The sequence below is a fragment of the Hyperoodon ampullatus genome, assembly GCF_949752795.1.
Source record: "Hyperoodon ampullatus genome assembly, chromosome: 4".
Taxonomy (NCBI): domain Eukaryota; kingdom Metazoa; phylum Chordata; class Mammalia; order Artiodactyla; family Ziphiidae; genus Hyperoodon; species Hyperoodon ampullatus.
The window spans coordinates 63,004,123-63,026,334 of record NC_136917.1 but is presented as its reverse complement, the minus strand read 5'-3'; the positions used below and the strand labels follow the sequence as shown (position 1 = coordinate 63,026,334).

Sequence of the window (22,212 nt, the reverse complement as noted above, 5' to 3'; positions counted from 1 at the left end):
TTTCCTTCCTGTTGTTAAACTGTTTCTTTTTCTTCCTCCTCCTTCTCCTCTTATTTCTCCACTTCCTCCTCCTCCCCTCCCCCCTCCCATTTCTTTTCCTCCTCTTCTCCCTCTCACTCCTCCCTTCCTCCTTTCCTCTCCTCTCTCTATGGGTTTGAAAAAGTTAGCATATCTAATAAGGGGGGAAATTTTCCCATTCCTTGTGAATTGTTTTCCTTATTTGATTTTCTTATATAAAATGATAAAAACAGTACTTCCCCAGTGGTTCAGTGGTTAAGACTTTGAGCTTCTACTGCAGGGGACATAGGTTCGATCTCTGGTCGGGGAAGTTCCACATGCCATGCGGGGCAACGAAAAAGAATTTTTTTTTAAATGATAAGAACATAGTTCTCTACAACCCCAGTTCTTTTTTTATTCTTTGACATTTCACTCCTAGTCCTTAATCTCTAGTCTGCTTCTTTGGCCCAGCTCTATTCCTTTTATAAGTGTGTACCGTGTTACCTCTCTAGACGTACCTACTTCCTGGCATTGTCCCCTGGCTTCAAATCCCTCCACACTTACCCTTGATGGCTCTCTTCGTCTCTCTTCTACTTCTGCTCCTTGTTTCCATTGGCCTTACTGAAATTTCCAACTTGGTGTCCCCTGAGCACCTCAGCCACAATGATCTCAGAATCTAATTTCGTCCACTATCACTGCTAATAGTAGCACCTGTTCTTCCTCTTGGATTCAGTATCTCCTTTATTACCTGTTATTTTCTTTACTTGCTACTCAGCTCTTAGCATCTTTGTTCCTCTTCTTCACTGTTCACATCTAGTCAGAAAAATCGTCTTGTCCATTCTACCTTAAAAATGTGCTTTCAGGGGCTTCCCTGGTGGCGCAGTGGTTGAGAGTCTGCCTTCTGATGCACGGGACACGGGCTCGTGCCCCGGTGCAGGAAGATCCCACATGCCGCGGAGTGGCTGGGCCCATGAGCCATGGCCGCTGAGCCTGCGCGTCCAGAGCCTGTGCTCCGCAACGGGAGAGGCCACAATAGTGAGAGGCCCGCGTACCACAAAAAAAAAAAAAAAAAAAAAAAAAAAAAGTGCTTTCAGGGACTTCCCTGGTGGTCCAGTGGTTAAGACTCCACGCTTCCACTGCTGGGGGCAGGGGTTCAGTTCCTTCTCAGGGAACTAAGATTCCGCACGCCACACACGTGGCCAAAAAAAAAAAAAATGTGCTTTCATGATGGTATGAACACAATGCTGTGAGAGCCCTAAGGGAAAAAACACTTAACCCCACCTGGAGAAGTTAGGGAAAGCTTCTTGGAAGAAGTGATATTTAAAAGTTGCTCTGGGGACTTCCCTGGTGGCGCAGTGGTTAAGAATCCGCCTGCCAGTGCAGGGGACATGGGTTCGAGACCTGGTCTGGGAAGATCCCATATGCTGTGGAGCAACTAAGCCCGTGTGCCACAACTACCGAGCCTGCACTCTAGAGCCCGCGTGCCACAACTCCTGAAGCCCACGCACCTAGAGCCTGTGCTCTGCAACAAGAGGAGCCCGCACACTGCAACGAAGAGTAGCCCCCGCTTGCCACAACTAGAGAAAGCCTGTGCACAGCAATGAAGACCCAATGCAGTGAAAAATAAATAAATAAAATTTTATTAAAAAAAAAAAAAGTTGCTCTGGTAGACTACTTACTACCTACTCATCTTGCTGTAATATCTTTACAAGTTTGTTTTTCTAGTAGCCCAAAAGATCATAAAGAGATGAATGAGTACTTTGTATAATGAATCTCTTATAGCATACATGGTGGGTGCTTTAATGTTTCTTGAACTTATAACTATACAAATGTCTCCAGCCTACCTCATCTACTTGGCTATCTTGCTGTGTTCTTTCACACACTTTTTAAATTTTTCAACCATGCTGTACTTCTCTTACTTTCCAGTAGTTAAGCATGACTTTCTTAATCTGTACCATTACACACATGATTCCCTTTGTAAAATACTTTTCATGTCATCTCTCCTCCTCCAACTTGGCTAGTCCTCCATTCATCTTTAAGATTTGCTCAGGTGACACTTTTCCAAAACATTTGCTGACTTCAAAGAGCATAATAAACATCCAATAAATATTTGCTAAATAAATGAACCTAGGAAGTTATATTTTCCTTTTACTTTTTCTTCTTCTCTTCTGGACAAATTGCGAATTATCTTTTCTTTGCATACCAACGTACCAAGAACTTGTAACACTAGTACCTCACTAACCTTAACACTCTTAACACTAACTTCACTGGCTACATTTGAAACTCTAAAAGTAATCATAATAATAAGTAGCCATGATACAATGTAGATGATGTTCCACCAGGTATTGAAAGACTATCTTGGCAAGTAGTACAGTGTTGCTGAAAGTCACCTACTGATCTCTATGCAGTGGATAAACATCCAGCATAATTCTAGTAATACAAATAATGTTCTCCACTCACTCATCAGGTGCCAATGAACTGGCTGTGCAGAAAGCAAAGGCAGAAATCACCAGGCTTATAAAAGAAGAACTGATCCGGCTGGTGAGTGAAAACCTCAAGGATTTATTTATTTGTTTTAATAAATGTTTTATTGAACTATAATATAAATAAGAAAAGTAGACAAATGATATACATATAGTTTGATGAATTTTCACAAAATAAGCACACTGATGTGATCATTACCCAGTTGAAGAAATATAGAACATCACCAGTATCCCAGAAGCCCTGCTCATGCCCCTCCTTGTCACTATTCATTGCCCCCAAATGTAACATTATTCTGACTTTCAACATTGCAGATTAGTTTCGCCTATTTTTGAATTCCATATAAGTGGAATCAAATGCTGTGTACTCTTTTATATCTGATTTCTTTCACTCAACATTACTTTGAGGAAATCAGTAGTATTAAATAGTACATGTGAATATACCACAGTTAATTTATGTTTTAGACTTTGAGGTCATTTTAGTTTTTGGTCTTTATGAATAATGCTTCTATGAACATTCTTCCATGTCTCTTTGGTACACGTTAGTATATTTTTTTCTTGAGTATATACCTTGGACTAGAATTGCTAGTTATAGGGTATGTGTAGTTTAGCAGAGTAGTTACATCAGTTTACATTGCCTTCAGCAGTGTATGAAAATTCCAGTTTCTCTACATTTTTGCCAGTGTTTTTAAACTTAGGTGTTTTGAGTGTTTTTAAACTTAGATGAGGACTTAATTTGATTTTGGATAAAGCGGCCTTTTATAGACCACCTTTCCAAAGGAAGCAGACACATCCCTGTAAACTCTCCCTACAATGTGTACATTGGGATGAGGACCCTTTGAAAGGAAACTTTATCCTTTCTCTAAGAATGTGTTTTTGAGGGCTTTTCTAAAATTTCCCTTACAGGACATTCTTCTGGGTGGATAAAAAATTTAAAGAATAGAAGGTACACAAAAAAAGAGGGAAGAATAAAAACAACGTTTAAATCAAGTTACTTTCACCAAGGAGTGATAGAAAAAGAATGCCACCACCATTAAGTTGGTTCAGAACCGTTGTTAAGGAGCAGTCGAGTGAACACAGGGAGATGATTGTTGAATAGTTCTTTCTTCCTCAATATAATATTAATATTTTTTATTTTAAATATCTGATAGTTTTATAAGTTTGTAAAGGAAATTACTTAACATGTTTCTTTTTTTTTTTCTCCCTTTTACTGATCATATGCCTTTTATTTTCTCTTGTAGCAAAATTCATACCAACCAACAAATAAAGGAAGATACAAAGTCTTATAAAACATCTGGAAAAAACTTTTTACCTGTGCTGGTCTGTGATACATGTGGCAATTGTTGTCTACAGTTTACAGTGTATTTTAAGTTAAGATTTTTAAAATTCTGTCTTGCTGATTTTTTTTTTTAATACAAGAAACCAGTATTTGCTAACGAATCTTCTTTCAGTAAGTATCCCCAGAATTATCAAACTATATTTAAAGTTTTCATTAAAGTGCCCTTTAATGTAAATCTGGATAATATTCCAGAAGCATAAGAAAATTAAAATATTTGGACTTTCCATTGAAGGAAATAAAGTATATAAGTCGCTAAGGGGCTATTCACCTTATCTTCTTGCAATGAAATTGTGATAATCTCCTCAGAAAAGGTAAAATTCTCTAATTTTGCGACCACCTTGAGCTTAAATCTTACTTGACTCAGTGGAACAATATGAACTATATTTAATAACATTATAATAGAATTTTTACAAAATGGGTTCACAGTTTTTGTTTCAGTTTTTATTATCATGTATGGGCCATAGTTGGACTGGTTTTTGGTTTTGTAAAATTAAAAATTTGTAGTATAAGAATTTTTTGCATTCCTTTACACTGCTAAGAGTTTTAGTATTTACTGCTTTTAGGTTCCCCTCACAACCTCTGGCTCTGTGCCTAGCTACTAACTCTTTTCTAATCTTCCTTAAAAGAAAGTGATTTGTAGCCTATAAACATTAATATGATTGTTTTTTCCCCCTGAAAGTGTTCGTTTATGCATCTGTACATACAAACACATACCAATCTGATTTTTCTTCAGGATTATTGAATAGGTTGTGAATTTTCTTTCTTAAAAAAAGCATAATGGCACTCACATTTTAAACTTAGACTTTAAGCATTTCTCAGTGAAATTTAGTTCACAAAGAATCATAAATTATATTTTTGAGCCTTCAGATATATTTCCTGAATATTCTAATTTAAATTGTTATAATTGGATCACCTAATTGTTTTCAAGACTCCTGGTGTATTAGAACTTCATATTGTTGTCACTCCTTGAAAAAATAAAATTTTCAGGAATTAAATAGATGTAATTCTTAAATTAAAAAATACAGAAGTTCCTTTGAGTATTCTTGACTTAGAGTTTTTAAAAAAGAAAAAAACCCAAAGAATATTATAGCTGTTAAATTATTTTAATAGTACGTTAGGTGGTTAAAGTGACAAGGAGTATCAGTATCAATCATGATTTCTTCAATATAAAGTTATCCTTAATGAAAAGCTAAGGTATAACTTGGAAATATTCTTGGATCCCTCGCATATCCTCTTTTTTTCTTAGAGGAAGAAAACAGACACAACAGAGGTAACAACAGAACCAAATAAACCGTTTACTATAAGATTTCAGGCATCTTGGGCTCCTCCCCCCTCCCCCCTTTTTATTTATATCCTTACTTTTGTTACCTAGTGATAGTTTGTTTCTTTTGATAGAATATGTTGCAGTCCCACATTGATGGCAATTGGTGCTCCCTTCAGCCTGCTCCATCACTTGGAGATTCAGAGTTTTACATAATTTTAGCATTATTACCTTTATGCTTGTATATCTAGTTGTAATAAGCCACAGATAGTATTTTGTTAAAATGAAGCACATTTCTCTGTTATTACTTTTTTTTTTTTTTGTGGTACATGGGCCTCTCACTGTTGTGGCCTCTCCCGTTGCGGAGCACAGGCTCCGGACACGCAGGCTCAGCGGCCATGGCTCACGGGCCCAGCCGCTCTGTGGCATGTGGGATCCTCCCGGACCGGGGCACGAACCCGTGTCCCCTGCATCAGCAGGCGGACTCTCAACCACTGCGCCACCAGGGAAGCCCCTGTTATTACATGTTTTTAGTGTCACACTCCTTGATTTTTAAGATTTGAATGACGTACAGGTTAATTTTTTTTTTTAATGCAATATCAATATTTGCCCATGTTTTCTAAATTCCTTATAAAATAAAGTTAATTTAGTCTGAGTTTTCCTAAAATTATCTTTGCTGAAATGTTTTATGCTGTTTATCTAATTTTGTTTACATTGCTAGTCATGTGAGAGAGGTATTATACTCTCTGTATCTTTATTAAAAAATTCTAGCAACACAAAATATATAGTTCTATCCAAAAATATCTTTCTGAAGAAGGCTCTTAGTCTTTAATGGTGTTTGTATTTGGCATAAGATAGGCTGTAGGTGAAATAATGGGTTCATGTGCCAGTTGGTGTTTTATCACAGTGACACTCATTCTTAGAAAATGGAAGTATAGAATGAAATGATAATGGCTAGATTCTCTCCAACTCCTTTTAGACAGTTTATTATCTGATATATTTCATACCTTACTAGCCTTGTTGGTATGCACATGGTATTGAACTGGTAGTCACAGTATACCTGTGACTGCAGTCCTTCTTTTGAGGGCAGCAGCCCCTATGTGCAAAGAAGTTTTTGTTTGAGCAGAACCAGCTCTTGAGTACCTGGGATTTATAAATCCTACAAAGCCAGCTGTGGAGCCCAGTTCTAAATAATTCATCAGCACCTTAAGAATCACATGCTAGAGAGCAAAGCCTCCAAAGTTATAACTTGTCTGTGTGAGCTCTTTTTCCTATGATGCCTTGCTTTGCTTTATAAAACCATCAGCTAAAGTTCTTTAGTGGCAGATAACATAGCACTTGTTTAAGATAAGAGCTGGGGGTCAATATCAAAAAAAAAACAACCCAATACAAAAATGGGCAGAAGACCTAGACATTTCTCCAAAGAAGATACACAGATTGCCAACAAACACATGAAAGGATGCTCAACATCACTAATCATTAGAGAAATGCAAATCAAACCACAATGAGGCATCACCTCACACCGGTCAGAATGGCCATCATCAAAAAATCTACAGGGACTTCCCTGGTGGCGCAGTGGTTAAGAATCTGCCTGCCAATGCAGGGGACATGGGTTCGAGCCCTGGTCCAGGAGGATCCCAAATGCCGTGGAGCAGCTAAGCCTGTGCGCCACAACTACTGAGCCTGCTCTCTAGAGCCCGCAAGCCACAACTACTGAGCACGTGTGCCACAACTACTGAAACCCACATGCCTAGAGCCTGTGCTCCACAACAAGAGAAGCCACTGTAATGAGAAACCTGCGAGCCGCAACAAAGAGTAGCCCCTGCTCGCCACAACTAGAGAAAGCCTGTGCCCAGCAACAAAAACCCAACGCAGCCAAAAAATAAAGAAATTTAAAAAAATCTACAAACAGTAAATGCTGGAGAGGGTGTGGAGAAAAGGGAACTCTTTTGCACTGTTGGTGGGAATGTAAATTAATACAGGCCACTATGGAGAACAGTATGGAGGTTCCTTAAAAAACCAAAAATAGAGCTACCATATGACCCAGCAATCCCACTACTGGGCATATACCCTGAGAAAACCATAATTCAAAAAGAGACAGGTACCACAGTGTTCACTGCAGCACTATTTTTTAAAAAATTTTTTTATTTAACAAATTTAATCAGTTATACATATGTTCCCATATCCCCTCCCTTTTGCGTCTCCCTCCCGCCCTCCCTATCCCACTGCAGCACTATTTACAATAGCCAGGACATGGAACCAACCGAAGTGTCCATCGACGGATGAATGGAAAAAGAAGGTGTGGCACATATATACAATGGAATATTACTCAGCCATAAAAAGAAATGAAATTGAGCTATTTGTAATGAGGTGGATGGACCTAGAGTCTGTCATACACAGTGAAGTAAGTCAGAAAGAGAAAAACATACTATATGCTAACACATATATATGGACTCTTAAAAAAAAATGGTTCTAATTAACCTAGGGGCAGGACAGGAATAAAGACGCAGATGTAGAGAATGGACTTCAGGACACGGGGAGGGGGAAGGGTAAGCTGGGACTAAGTGAGAGTAGCATTGACATATATATACTACCAAATGTAAAATAGATAGCTAGTGGGAAGCAGCTGCATAGCACAGGGAGATCAGCTTGGTGCTTTGTGACCACCTAGAGGGGTGGGATAGGGAGGGTGGGAGGGAGGCACAAGAGGGAGGGGATATGGGGGTATATGTATACGTATAGCTGATTCACTTTGTTATACAGCAGAAACTAACACAACATTGTAAAGCAATTATACGCCAGTAAAGATGTTTTAAAAAATTTAAAAAGACGGGCTGGGGGGAAAATGGTAGTTGAAGTGAAGTCCAGGGTAAAAAACTATATTTTGTTTAGTAAAATACCCCATTCTGGTCCTTTTTAGATGATGGATGCTAAGTTCATGTAGTAGGCGTGAATTCTGAGTGGCTAGCCCAATGTGGTCAATGAGAATACTCTTCCTCTTAGAACTGAGTCTGGAGCTACCAGTTCTTCACATTGTGGTACATAGTTTTATGTAAGAATTGGAATCTATTGACATTTTCTTACGCCTTCTGCTTCTGGCATGAAAAGCTGAAGTTAACCTTTAAGAAAGGTGTGTATGTAAATACAAAGAAAGAGCATGGATGAATGTGTGTGGATAGGTAGAGGGGATGTCTTAACATTTTATTCAGTTTAGGTGTTGTAACCACCAGAAAACCTTAATAAAATCTCACTGGAGTGAGGCATTTGACTTGGAGTATAGCAACATCTTACATGTGGCTTAGTGAAACATATGCTGTGTTCTTAGGCCAGCTCTCTGGAGCTAAAGGTGGCTACATTTCCATCACTAGGTAAAGATTCCTTGGTGTATTACCAATTGCAGATATTTGAAGGTCCTTTTTTTTCTGTATCAACTTATAATTTTACTTGAGCAGGAGTCCAAGTAGAGACATGAAGAAAAAGTGTAAGCAAATGAATTCTTTGCAATATCCCAACAATATCAGTGGTCTCACCTTTCTGGGGCTTTATGGCCAAACTGGTATGTAAGTGCATACCATCAAATCACATGAGTAGTGAGGAATTTACTTTTGATTATTTTTCTTGACCTTGTTCTCTTCCAAATATGGCATAAGCTTATAGAAGTTCATGATTTTGAAGCTCAAGCCTTTAAAAATTCTATATTTGTGTTAATCTTGTTCTTCTAGAGGGGTAAAAATGTGAAATAAAAAAAAGTTTTAACCCCTTTGGAAACAACTGGAACTCAGAGTTACTGTCTCAGATATCATTAGGATTACTGTAAAAGTTATAGAGTTTCACAATTTAAGAAAATCCTAATTATCTTTAATAAATGGAAATACGTGATACTTCATGTTTTGAGTATTAGTCCCTTTTCACAATTTTGCCTATTATAGAATAAAGAAAATGTGAGGATTCAGTATGAAAAATGTGCTCTTTGACCACAGAAAAAGCATGTTATTTGAACCTGGCACTTGGTAGTAGGTGGTTTTTTTGCAGCCTGTCAACTCCCAGCAGTTCTAGCAGCCTTGGGTGTTAAAGTGTCCTTGGCCTTTATTCCTGAATTCCTAGGAGGCTCTCAGGTGCCTGTGTCCAGCCAGTGCAAGGTAATATCGAAGGTAATATTTTCTTTCCATGCCTTTGCCTGAGGGAGGCTTCTGGGAGCTGAGATTCCTAGAACTCTACTGTAGACTTTTGAAAAAGATTCCTCCCCATCCCCCAAGCCAGCCCAAGTCTCAGATTTGGAAAGCTCCATGGAAAGAGCAGGGGAGTGGATGTCTTTAAAGAGAGCACAATTCCCCTGTAACTTTTTACAGTCTAGAGTTGCTATTATAAGTGTGTTTGGGATGGTACTAATTCTGTGATACATATTCAAGTTTGAAAGCCACTGATAATCTTCACTTTGTTTTGTTCTTGGATTTTGACTGCCTATTATCTAAAGCAGTGGTCTTCAAAGTGGGGCACATGTTTAGTAAGCCATTGAAAAAAGGGAGAAAACACTGGATCCTCTATTTGTATTTCTTCTTTAAAATCTCATCTTTTAGGTTCCCACATGCCGTGGGGCAGCTAAGTCCGCACACCACAGCTACCGAGCCCACGGGCCGCAAACTACAGAGCCTACGTGCTCTGGAGCCTGCGCGCCGCAACTAGAGAAGAGAAAACCCACACGCCACAACAAGAGAGAAGCCTGAGCACTGCAACGAAGAGTCTGCATGCCGCAACTAAGACCCGACGCAGCCAAAAAAAAAAAAAAAAAAAAGTCCACATTAAATCTCATCCTTTAAATTTTTTGAGTAGATTTTATAATATGTTGTTACATGATATATCATGTATAGTATTATTACAGTTTAACAGTTCATATACATAATTATAAATAAATTCACATTGGGTGATAATTGGACAACCTTAGGCAAGTTGCTTAAATGCTTTAAAATGTCTCATTTTTTTCATACATAAAATAGAGATAATACCTATCTGTTTTTGTGAGGATAAGATGAAATAATACATATAAAGCATTAAAGCGTATAAAAACAGTGCCTGGCATATGGTAAGCATTCAATAAATATTAGTACTCTTATTACAATGGGTGAATGGGAGTGCATTTTCTTAGGCTATCTTTCAATATTGCTGTATATTTCAATATTGCTATAAACTATATCTAGCAAGGACAGTCAGTGGCTACTGATAAAATCTAGAAAGTGAGATTCATTTTTCCTACGGATATCTTTCAGTTCAAATGAATAGCATTTAAGAACACTTGTTGCCTTAATTGAAAGGTCTTTAGAGGCAGCCAGTTTCCCACTCTAGTCGAATATTCCTTTTATGGCCTTCCTTTCACATATATACAATCACCGCTTATCATGCAAAAGTCTTATTAACTAGTGGTTTGTCTATATTATCTGGCCTACTCTGGGCCAGGCTGAGGCTTTTGGAGAAGGAATGAAAAATGTCGAACTGAGTCCAAATCCTATTTCACAGGTATACACTTTTGAAGAAGAAATGTTTGGAGGTAAGTCAAATAGTGTGACACTTAATTAAAAGTGTGCTCTTTTTGCAAATGAAGTGATGATAAATGGATATGCTCTTGAAAAAGCATATCCATTTATCTACCCGTGTTACGTGTACTATATAGCACCTCATGAAGACCAACCTGAGATAATTATCCGAAAACACCAGATCGTTGCATTTAACACTGTATTTTGATTATTTATTTGAGTTTTTGCCTACCGCACCAGAATGTAAACTTCCTGATGTTAGGGACCTTGTCTGTCCTGCATCGCTTGTACTTTGAATTCAATAAATATGTTGAATTAACTAGTTACTTGTCCATAGTCACACAGTAAGTGGTAGACTGAGGATTTAAATCCACATGTTTCTTTACCTATTAGCTCATTTTATTTCACAGCCCTACAAGAAAGACATTATCTTCATTTCACGCATATGGAAACTTCTGGAAAAAGCAGTGACTTGTCCGAGGTACCGTAGAAGGTGAATGGCAGAAAGACATTCAAACCCGGGAATGTCTGACTTCCTCTGTTACTCTGGCTACTTGCCCATTGGGCCTGCAAATCATTTGACCTTATTAGTGTGAAAGGTTTTTTTTGGCTGCGCCTTGAAGCTTGCGGGGATCTTAGTTCCCTGACCAGGGATTGAACCCTGGGCCCTTTGTGGTGAAAGCGGGGAGTGCTAACCACTGGACCACCTGGGAATTCACAAAAGTTTTCTTCTTACGTGGTTTTATGTACAAACGCCATTTCAGTTGAAAGTTTAAAGTTACGGATCTGGAATAGTCATGGTATGGCAGCACAGCAGTGCATTCTCACATTTCCCTTCAAGAGTAAAAAAGAAACCTTCCTTAGAGAAAACTTGTTTTCAGAAAGTTTTTTGGAAGGCTACTTAATATCCCCTAAAATCTGTGTGCGTATTTTAGCTATTTTCTCTATTGGTATTCTCCTTTTATATATGAACAATAGTAGTATGATCAGTCCTGTTTTCTACTATTCTATAGGAGTAATTAGAATGATTCTTAGAATCATTTTACAAAACCCTGCTTGCCAGAAAATGATTGAGCTTGCCTGTTCTATGTACTTGGTTTGCCTCCTGGCTTGTGTACTCACCCAGAAAAGTTGTTGCTCTTTATTTCTTGCTGACAGCAGCACTGGGCCAAGTGCTGTGCTCATGGTGCAATTCAGTGTTAAGAATTATCTCCTCAAACAGTCTTCATTGCATGGGCAAAAGGGATAAGCACCTGCCTCTGGCCTCTTCAGGCTGTCAAAGAAGTGTCTTCCTGGGAATCCCCTGGTGGTCCAGTGGTTAGGACTCTGTGCTTTCACTGCTGGGGCTGGAAGTAGGATCTTGCAAGCAGCAGAGCCTGGCCGGAAAAAATAAAAGTTTAAAAATTTAAAATAAAACAACAACCATGATTTATTTTTTTTAAAAAAAAGTGTCTTCCTCTCGGCAGCCTTCCTAATTCTGGATCCTCTCCTTTCTGACATTTTAGAATTAACGGACCGAAGAACCGGGGAAACTAATCCCTTCTGCTAAGTGGCTTGTATGGGGTGACCCATATGCCAGAAATCTCGCAACAGCTACATAAAAGGGGAAATTTTGTAAGCAAGCTAATTCTTGTCCCATCCCTTCCTGTGATGGTGGAATGAAGAATATGGTAACTCAGAGGAGGTCATGGATATAAAAACTTTTAAAACTTTTAATATTAGCTTCACAAAATGAGGCTTTTCATTATTACATGGTGCTAGCACTGAGGGCCTAAACACCTCATGTTATTTGAATATTCCCCATTTTATTTGCAGGTGGAGATCTCACCCCACCCATTCGTAAGTAACTAAAAGAGGCTGAATCCTTTTAATATGCTTTGGGCAGCACCTAGCACAATAAGGGATTAATAAATCTTTTTGCCAACGGTGATTAAAAGCACAGTTTCTGTAACAAGAATGCTGGGTTCAAATCCTGACTCCACCATTTATTAGTCCTGTAATCTGAAAAATGGGGTCGGTAGTAGATCCAGCATCACAGGATTGGGTTGAAAAATCCACGTTAGGAAGTTATCCCTTTGGGCGTGCGATCTACACCAGAGCCTAAGGAGCTCCTTCCTAAGCCCCACCTCCTGTCGTTCCCGTGCCGCGCAAGCGCAGCCCGGCTCCCTGGGCTACTCTCCCCAGGCTTGCGTGCCGGTCGTCGGCGGGAGGTTGGGTCTCGCGACGTGCGTGTGCGTGCGCGTGCGCGGTACTCGCGAGCTCGCGCACGCCGCTCCTTGCTCCACGGGGCTGTGGTGGCCTCTTCCTGCTCGGTCCGGTGCTGCGCCGTGAGCGGTGGCTGAGGTCGGAGCTGGGAACCAGCGTCCGCTTCGCCGCTGCCGCCGCCCTGTCTGCTTTTCCCTCTGTCTTGGGCTCTCCGCGCAGTGTAGAGGCGCCGGGCTGGAAAGAGAGCGGCGCCAGCGTGAGGTTCCCAGCCGATGGGCAGCCCCTGGGCGCGCTGAGGGGCCGGGCTACTGGCGGCTGAGGTAGGTGGGCGCGCGGGGGTTTGTTAGACTGGCCGGGAGCAGAGTCGGGGCGGCGGGTGCTCGTGGAGAAGGCAAGCAGGGGGCCAGAATGAGGGCCTAGCCAGCTGGTGAGAACAGGTCTCCGACCCGCGCCTGAGAAGGGGCTCTGGCCTAGCTCGGAGCGAGAGGAGGGACCCCGGTCGTAGCCTGCACTTCTCCGGGCTTGAAGCCATTATTTGGGGGAAATTCCGCCTGCGGCGGGGGGGAGGGGTCACCCTTTCTTTTCTTTGCGAGGTCAGAATCCTCATTCCTCCCCGCCATCACTTTAAATTAATGCTTGCTGGCTTCGAGATGGACGTCTAGATGGAGTGGCCTGTGGACTTGACCAGCTTGCAGAACTCCGGTGTACGACAGCGGGCTATCAGTTATGATTATCGGAGAGGGTTCACAACCCTCTCTCTACTGTGGGCGTGTATTTGCTGCAAAGTTCTTATTGCTGATACATTAATAACCGCTTTCGGGCACAACAGGTAATGCATTTTTAAACGCCTCTTATCAAATAAGGATTCCGGCACTGGGGAAACTGCGCCGTGGAGACATAATTAACGAGTAGAAAGAAGACAAAGAAGACCGTTATTTATGTTCTCTCCTAGTATCAGAACTTTCCTTTGGTGGGGCAGGATGCGTCGCTACTGGCATTTGTTTTAGCCTTTGCTGAATAGACTTTCTGAGTGATTGAGGTCGATCACCAATGGACTTTCATTTAGAATTATAAAATCGCATATGATTTTAGCTAGTTGTTACAAGTCAAGTGACCTGAAATAACCTCTGAGAATTATGTGGTGTTCGCTCCTCGGAAGAGAGCAGAACTTGGTTTTCTTGAAAGGAAGATTTTCTCCATGTTTAAAAATGAATGCGTTGTGAAGTTACTAAAAATAGTTATAGTTCATTATGTTGACAGTGATGAATGCCACATTCAGGAGAAGGAAAAGGAATTATTTCGTAAAGAACAGCTCACGGAAAGACTTCAGGGGTTAAACACACAGTAAAACAGCTTCAGGGATGGCAAGTTTTAGCATATGCTTTTAAGAATTCTAATTTAGTCATAGTTAAAATATATCGAAGCTCTTAGTTGATTCCCTTATATTTAGTGAACTATTTTAAAAGATTATTAACCTTTGCTAGTTCTGTAATCTTGGATTTCGTTCAGCCCAAACTTTCTAGAAATGTAGTATTCATTCTGACTCACTAAGAAATGTGGCCTGCATGCTTTCATGAACTCTGTACTATAGTATGGGAAGAGTCTTTAAAGAAAGAACAGCTGGCGAGCCCTGAGGTGGAACCAGGGAGGCGTTATTAAATGTAGACTTAATGCTTGTATATGCACATACAAGCATACAAATTCTGGGGCTTCCCTGGTGGCGCAGTGGTGGAGAGTCCGCCTGCCGATGCAGGGGACACGGGTTCGTGCCCCGGTGCGGGAGGATCCCACGTGCCGCAGAGCGCGTGAGCCATGGCCGATGGGCCTGCGCGTCCGGAGCCTGCGCTCCACAGCAGGAGAGACCACGGCGGTGAGAGGCCCGCGTACCCCAAACAAAACAAAACAAAACAAAAAAACATACAAATTCTGCATGCGCCCTCCTGTGTGTGCACGTGTGTTTATGTATGATGGTTATGCACACAAGGATCTAATGGTGCTGACTCCCATCTTAAAAAGTTGACACCTGAAAGTAGAAAGGGATTGGTTTTAGCTCTGTTTCTTGTTTCAGTTAATTTTTTAAAAAAATAATAAATTTACTTATTTATTTGTTTTTGGCTGTGTTGGGTCTCTGTTGCTACGTGTGGGCTTTCTCTAGTTGCGGTGAGCGGGGTCTACTCTTCGTTGCAGTGCACGGGCTTCTCATTGCGGTGGCTTCTCTTGTTGCGGAGCACGGGCTCTAGGCGCGTGGGCTTCAGTATTTGTGGCACGCCGGATCTAGAGCACGGGTTCAGTAATTGCGGCTCACGGGCTTAGTTGCTCCATGGCATGTGGGATCTTCCTGGACCAGGGGTCGAACCCATGTCCCCTGCATTGGCAGGCAGATTCTTAACCACTGAGCCACCAGGAAAGCCCCTTAATTTACCTATTTACATGAGTAAAAGTCATAGTAAATTTCTTGTCCAGCTTCTTAATCAGTAATTGAGTAAGTAGAATACTGTACTGATTTCTTGGTGGTAGCAGGGAAGGAAAATATAGAACATACAGAAGACTTGCCCTTTAGAAATGTTCTTTAAATCAGTATCTTACTATCTTCCCTGGGATAAACAGCTTTACCCCTGTCTATTTTGTGTCCTGATGCTTAGAATAGTGTTTTGCATGGAGTTGGCCCTCAATAAACGTGAGCAGTGTCAGAAGTAAATTAACATAATACAAACCAAATTCATAAATTCCTGGAGAAGATTAAAGTAGTTGAAGATGGGTGGATTTTTTTTTTTAATTGCAGGTCTACTGTTCAAATGGTGTGTTTTTCTTCAGTGTTGGTTGTCTGAGTAAAGGATATATGGAAGAATCTTGCTTCTGAAAGCCTAACATAATGTAAGCTGAGACTGTATATCCTGAGTGATAATAGATGATGAATGTTCTGATATATTAAGAGAAAATAAAGTTAAAGGAATTAAGGTCCAGAGGGAAGATTTTGGTAAGTTAGTGATAGGAACTAAAAGGCATGAGCTATAAACCACTGAAACAGATTATAGGAGAAAACATTTTCTCCCTTTACTGGCAGTGCTACTTGTGGAAGAGAACTGGTACCTTTCTATTTGTTTATACTAGAGCTTTCCAGCAGGGTGATTTCTGAATAATAGAATTGAAAAAGGTATCACTTTGGGAATTCCCTGACAGTCCAGTGGTTAAGACTCTCAGCACTTTCACTGTGTGGCCCAAGCCTCAGGGCACGGCCAAAAGAAAGAAAGAAAAAGTGATCACTTTTTCTCTTATAATCTGCTCAAAGGTCTGAGTGTGTTTCTCTTTGTATTTGCATGTGGTCTCTAGTCTAGTTTTATTGGCAATAAACTAGTATTTTGATTCCTATCTAATTCCTGTGTATATTTCTCAGTTAGTTTATAACTTGTAGGGGAGAGGAATGTGGTTGGTCCCTTCACAAATCCCAACATTGGCTTTTCTTCAATTTGGAAAACAAATCTATTTGATTTAGATATTGTAGATGTTACCAATAGAAAGGTTCTGTGGATATTTGGAGAGGTTATCAACAGAATGGTTTTATGATTATTTGGAGAAGTTAGCAACAGATTTTATGGATATTTGGAGAGGTAGAGCTTAATAGGTGAATAAAAACTTCAACAGGAGTGTTTTATTTTTTAATAAATTTATTTATTTATTTATTTTTGGCTGAGTTAGGTCTTCGTTGCTGTGCGCGGGCTTTCTCTAGTTGTGGTGAGCGGGGGCTACTCTTCGTTGCAGTGCACAGACTTCTCATTGTGGGTGCGGAGCACAGGCTCTAGGCACGCGGGCTTCAGTAGTTGTGGCTCACGGGCTCTAGAACGCAGGCTCAGTAGTTGTGGCGCCTGGGCTTAGTTGCTCCGCGGCATGTGGGATCTTCCCGGGCCAGGGCTCGAACCTGTGTCCCCTGCGTTGGCAGGTGGATTCTTAACCACTGTGCCACCAGGGAAGACCAACAGGAGTATTTGAAATTGAGTTTTCTGTTTTCATTTTAGTATAGCTGAGTGATTCTCATGATAGGTGGCAGATTTTTCCCCCCCAAGGAATATTTGGCAATGTTTGGAGAATATTTTGGTTGTCACAGGTTGGGAGGGTAAAGAGGAGGGTGTAGCTACTGACATCAAGAGGGTGGAGTGGGTAGACGCCAGGGATGCTGCTAAGCATCTTAAAATGCACAGGACAACCCCATCCTCCACCCGCCCTCACCCAAAAGAATTATCTGACTCAAATGATAGTGGTGCTGTTGAGAACCCCGGTTGGTTCTGAAGTCAGATTATCTGAATTTGTATTTGGCTTTACCATTTCCTAATGTGTGACCCTGGCAAGTTGCTTAAAGTTCCTGCCTCAGTTTCTGTAAAACAGAGCTAACAGTATGTTCCCCATAGAGTTGAATTGTAGTGATGATTAAGTCAGATAATGTGCAAAGGGCCAAACTTATTACCTGGCACGTAAAAAAATCTCAAAAAACTTTCAGCTAATATCATTACATTTGGAACACATCTTGATCTCTTCTTATTTCTCATCTGAAATTAGAATTTGAGCAAATGAAGTGATAATAAAGTCATTGTCTATCCTTGGGGAATAAGTGAAGAATCACTCCATTTAATATTTGTGTTTAGCTCACTCTTGTTTTATGTTTTCAAGTCTATAAGGCTTCTGCCATAAACAAGTAGCTTCTCATTGTAAATGTTTTTCCTTCATAGTTAAGACTTTAAGCTAGCTGGCCAGTGGCTCTATATCTGTTGATTCTCAGCAAATATTTAGTAATGTAACTGAATTCAGTTCTTTGACTTCATTTCCATTTCCTTTTACCTTTATAACTGAAATAAATTTGCAGTGGTTTTGGCTCACATTGATTATCTATTCTTAGCCTCTGGGAGTAACTGTTTTCATAACTGAGGTTTTGGTACAATTTTACATTTATGAAAGGTGCAGGCTAACATCTAACAGCTTGGGGCTGGACTTTCGTATACATTTGTGACTCTTTCGAAATATGAATTGGAACCCATGTGGTTTTTTTTGGTTTTTTTGTTTTTTACCTTATTGAAATATAATACTGTAGTCTCTCATTTTCTGTGTGTCTAAACGATATGGCTAAATAGAGAAACAATTCACAGGGATGTATGTCTTCACAGAGAGTTTGGACTGTTTGTTAATAAGCCACAGAGCTCTTGTAAGGGAAGAAGATCCACATCATTATTTATGGTCAAGGGAGAAAGCAGTGTTGCACATTCAACTTTTGTCTTGATAACCACACTTTAAAAATAGAAAGTATTTTATTATGATTGTTACACGTATTTTTGTAGTATAAGTCTCTGTAGTTTGTATAAATGTTCACTTATTTCAGCTAATGGAAACCTTTGTTTACCCTTTACGTTGTTATTGCCTCCTGTTTGGATAGAATAGTTTAAAGGGAGTCAGTACCTTTGGCCAACAGATTGTGTTCTTTCCTTAGTACATTCTATCTTTTGTAAAGTGTAACATACACTCAGGATTCTGTATAAATAATAAATGATGATAATGATAAGGAAGTGTCCACCTTGTGAAAACTGGCCAGATCAGAAGTATACATGTGGGAAATGTAATGAAAGGCCAAAGGAAGACATTCTAAGAATGCTAGGGAAACTTAAGAAAAAAAAGAATCATGTTAATAACAATTCTTGTGTTTATTATTATCTTTTTAGGATTTAGTAGTCTAGAAGAAAAGAGCCTACAAAATGTAACAGATTTCATGTACACACTTTGCTAAGCAGAGAACATTATAACTACAAAATCAGTACTAGAGTTATCTTGCATGGCATTTGTGCCTGCCAGTGATTAAATTGAGAAAAAAAAAAAAGTATCTGAATCTGCTGATGTGTGTTTGTTTATAAGTGGTCTGGAGTCCTGCCTGTCAGCTAATTTTAGAGAGCCTGCATAGTTGTTGGAAGACAGACTGTTTTCCCACTAAATGCTGTCATACAGATATATATTTGTATATGTGTATTTATGCATATTTGTCTTATTTTTGGTAGAAAATGATGCATCCCGTTGCCAGCAGTAATCCAGCTTTTTGTGGGCCTGGCAAACCTTCCTGCCTCAGTGAAGATGCCATGAGAGCTGCTGATCAGTTTGACATATATTCCTCCCAGCAAAACAAATACAGCCACACAGTCAGCCACAAACCAATGGCTTGTCAGAGGCAAGAACCATTAAATGAAACACACTTGCAGACTACAAGTGGCAGAAGCATAGAGATAAAAGATGAACTAAAGAAAAAGAAAAATCTCAACCGATCTGGTAAGCGTGGCCGGCCTTCAGGAACCACCAAATCAGCAGGATACCGGACCAGCACAGGCAGACCCCTGGGAACCACCAAAGCAGCTGGATTTAAGACAAGTCCAGGCAGACCTTTGGGTACAACTAAAGCTGCGGGATACAAAGTCAGCCCAGGGAGACCTCCAGGTAGCATTAAAGCTCTATCCCGTCTTGCCGATCTTGGTTATGGCTGTGGGACTGCTGCTTTTCCTTACCCTATGATGCATGGTAGAGCAGTTCATGGCGTAGAGGAAACCAGCAGCGAAATCAAGCCGCCCAATGAGTGAATGAGGCAGGAAAGGTGGGCCAGGTTTAGAAGGAAGATTGTGAATAATCCCAAAGCTTCTTGGTTTTATTTTGACATACATGATTTTATGTCCTGGGCTTTCCAAATTTGTTTTCCCATTCGATTTTTTTTTTTTTCCTGCTTTTGCTCAGAAACTGTCATATGCTGACAGATGCACTCAGGGCATAGCAGTGGCATTGTATTTGTACATAGGTTCAAATGTAACACCTATCTAAATCATTTTTGCTTTTCCTTTAGAGTTATGGTTGTCTCTCATTTCATTACTACTTTTGGGTCATTCTAAATAGATGCTTCATGTGCTAAACAACTGAAACCATTATAGCTATTAGTTTGTGAAGTAAGCTTACAATATAATAAAGATAATATCTAAGGTATTTTTAACTGATGGAACAAAGCAAACTAATGATTCAGGATTACTTGAGATAGTGGCTGTGAGGTTTTTTGTAATATGTTCATGAGACAAGACACAGATATTTGTACGCTTTGGCATTTACTTAGATTTCATATGTTAAAAGTCTTATTTTTAATGTTCTAGGTTTAAGCAGCTTCCTATTTATTGATCTACATGGCATTAATTGATTTAACTATTATTCCTTTAAAAATTCTTTAGTGTTTGCCTTTCAGCCATGTTAGGTTGTGTATTTTTTAATTGCCTAAGAGCATGTATACCAAACACTACAAACAATTCATATTTACAAAAAAATAAACTTTTTAATAAAAACTGCACATTACATTTTTGGTGAAATATTGAATACAGTGCATTCTGAGAATAGCATATTTAATATAATAGGAAAAAAACATTCTTAAGGTCTGCATGTTGCTATAGTTACTACATTTTGTCTTTCATATACTTAGTTTTAAAGCATTATGCTTAAAACATTTATTAATGTTCATTTATTAAGAATATTTTTTAGTTTTTTCTGATAAATTGTCCCATTGCATTAGCAGTTACTGTGGTTTCAGGTCTGTATCTACCAAAGGACAAAAATTGAATGGTAGACCGTAAAACTGCTATAAACAAAATGTAGTTTTCTGACTGTCAGAACCCAAATATTAAGAAGTATATAGGAATCCATCTATGCATGAAACATGTAAGAAATACGTTGGTTAGTTTAATTAAAAATCTCATGGTGGCTCTAGTGAGACCACTTCATTCAAAATAAATTTTTTTTTCTGACAGTGTTTGCTTTAGAAGCAAAATAGATAGGAAAGAAAAAAACGTATTGGGTAGATACATATAGAAGGGACAGGGGGATATCTCTCTTCCCTCTTTCTGAAAGTAATATTCTTTGTTAATATACATTTTATTTATTCTGAGTTCTAAATAAAATAAACTATTATAAACTTTGGATTTGGAAAAAAAAATTCCACTGAACTTTAAAGTTAGTGTATATATATTTGTGAGCTTAAATGCCTTTGAGATTATAATGTAGATTTGCAGGACCCCAAAACTTTTAAAATAATTAAAAATTTAAAAGGGCACATACTGTGTTGTTCGGGCTTGCTCTCAGTTACTGCAAACTCTGACTGCAAATGGATGTCATGTTTCATACCTTTTTTATCAGGAAAAAAGCAGCAAGCCTTCAGGTGTTCCAGTGATGCCTGACACAATGAGCTGGACTTTATGCTGCTCTTTACAGTAAGAGGTGTTGCATTGTATGTGGGGACTGTGTGTGCACTGGCATCTAAGACAGTGACCTCAACAATTTTAGCTTTGCACAAACCATAGAGAACAATGTTGGATGACTACATAATCAGTTGCAACATTCTGGCAGCTAAATTGCTACAAGAGTTTCTTCTTGCAGAAGCTTAAAATATAAAACTTTTTAAATAATTTACTTAGAACAGTATAACTTCTGACACACAGATGCTTATGTCTTTATTCATATGTTCATCCATCCACTTTTATTATGTATCTGTCATTTAGTTGTTTCTCAAGATGATGTTCAGCAGTTGGCTGCTTAGAAATCCTCTTTTGAATTCCTGAAAACAGTTGTTTAATTAAATGTTCTTCCATGGAATTATATATATCACTGTCAAGGGTTTGGTTGCAGGTTGTGTTTTATAGTACACCCATTTGACATTTCCCTTTCAGTTTATTTGCTTTCCTGATTTTGTTATACATGCTCTTTCTCCCTGCCTTTTTCTACATTCATTTCCCTCCCCCTTTCTCCATCCTCCAGCACATCTACTCAGTGGTGCTGTGCTGTGTGTCAGAAGATAAAGCAGGTGCGTTAATGTATAATGAATCTTATATACAAGCTAATGAAATGGTGAGATCAACTAAAGGAAGTATGTTCATAACAGTGTTTATTAACATCAGGAGCTATGTCCCAGGGAAAAAAGGGGCGAATGGCTACTTTTGTGAATGGATAACATCATTTAAAAAGCTGAATTTTCTGTGTTCATGTGAGTCGTTACCTGGAGTATTAGATCTGTATGCTGATGAGCATCTCCTGATTCCACTTCCTTTTCTCCTTGTGAACAGTTTGTTGGTGCCATGATGAAGAGAAAGACATCTAAATGATAACATGAATGAAGTCTTAAAATACAAAATATTTTTACTTCTCTATAAAGACTACATTGTGCATCTTTTGTAACACTGTCTCTTGTCATGATAAACACTGAAATAGCATGTTAAACAATTACCTATACTTTAATATAATCAGTTGGGGAAAACTGGCCTTTTCCTCCCACTGTATGATTGTTCCTTGAAAGGTAAATTAGTAATTTTATATTGTGTAATTCTGTTCTTCACAAAATAGGTTTCACTATTCTAT

General features: G+C 39.3%; 2 protein-coding genes across 4 annotated transcripts in view; both read left to right on the top strand.

Moving 5' to 3' along the window:
* Positions 1-4,328, top strand: part of DDX46 (DEAD-box helicase 46) — a 54,543-nt gene extending 50,215 nt beyond the window's left edge. The window contains exons 22-23 of the mRNA XM_079703777.1: positions 2,465-2,538; positions 3,719-4,328. Coding sequence (XP_079559903.1) covers positions 2,465-2,538; positions 3,719-3,766 — 122 coding nt within the window. The 3' untranslated portion in view covers positions 3,767-4,328. The remainder of the gene's footprint in view (positions 1-2,464; positions 2,539-3,718) is intronic.
* Positions 4,329-13,071: 8,743 nt separating this feature from the next.
* On the top strand, positions 13,072-21,952 carry LOC307051483 (UPF0461 protein C5orf24; the record flags this gene model as incomplete). Of its 3 annotated transcripts, XM_079701858.1 has the most annotated exons (5): positions 13,544-13,639; positions 18,843-19,272; positions 20,998-21,071; positions 21,616-21,661; positions 21,921-21,952. In XM_079701858.1, the coding sequence occupies exons 2-3, from the start codon at positions 18,846-18,848 to the stop codon at positions 21,036-21,038; spliced, it is 468 nt and encodes a 155-aa protein (XP_079557984.1). In that variant the 5' UTR covers positions 13,544-13,639; positions 18,843-18,845. The 3 variants fall into 3 exon arrangements, with proteins under 3 accessions (XP_079557983.1, XP_079557984.1, XP_079557982.1); XM_079701857.1 differs by lacking the exons at positions 13,544-13,639; positions 20,998-21,071; positions 21,616-21,661; positions 21,921-21,952 and adding an exon at positions 13,072-13,130 and having other exon boundaries at positions 18,843-19,412; XM_079701856.1 differs by lacking the exons at positions 20,998-21,071; positions 21,616-21,661; positions 21,921-21,952 and having other exon boundaries at positions 18,843-19,412.
* Positions 21,953-22,212: the final 260 nt, after the last annotated feature.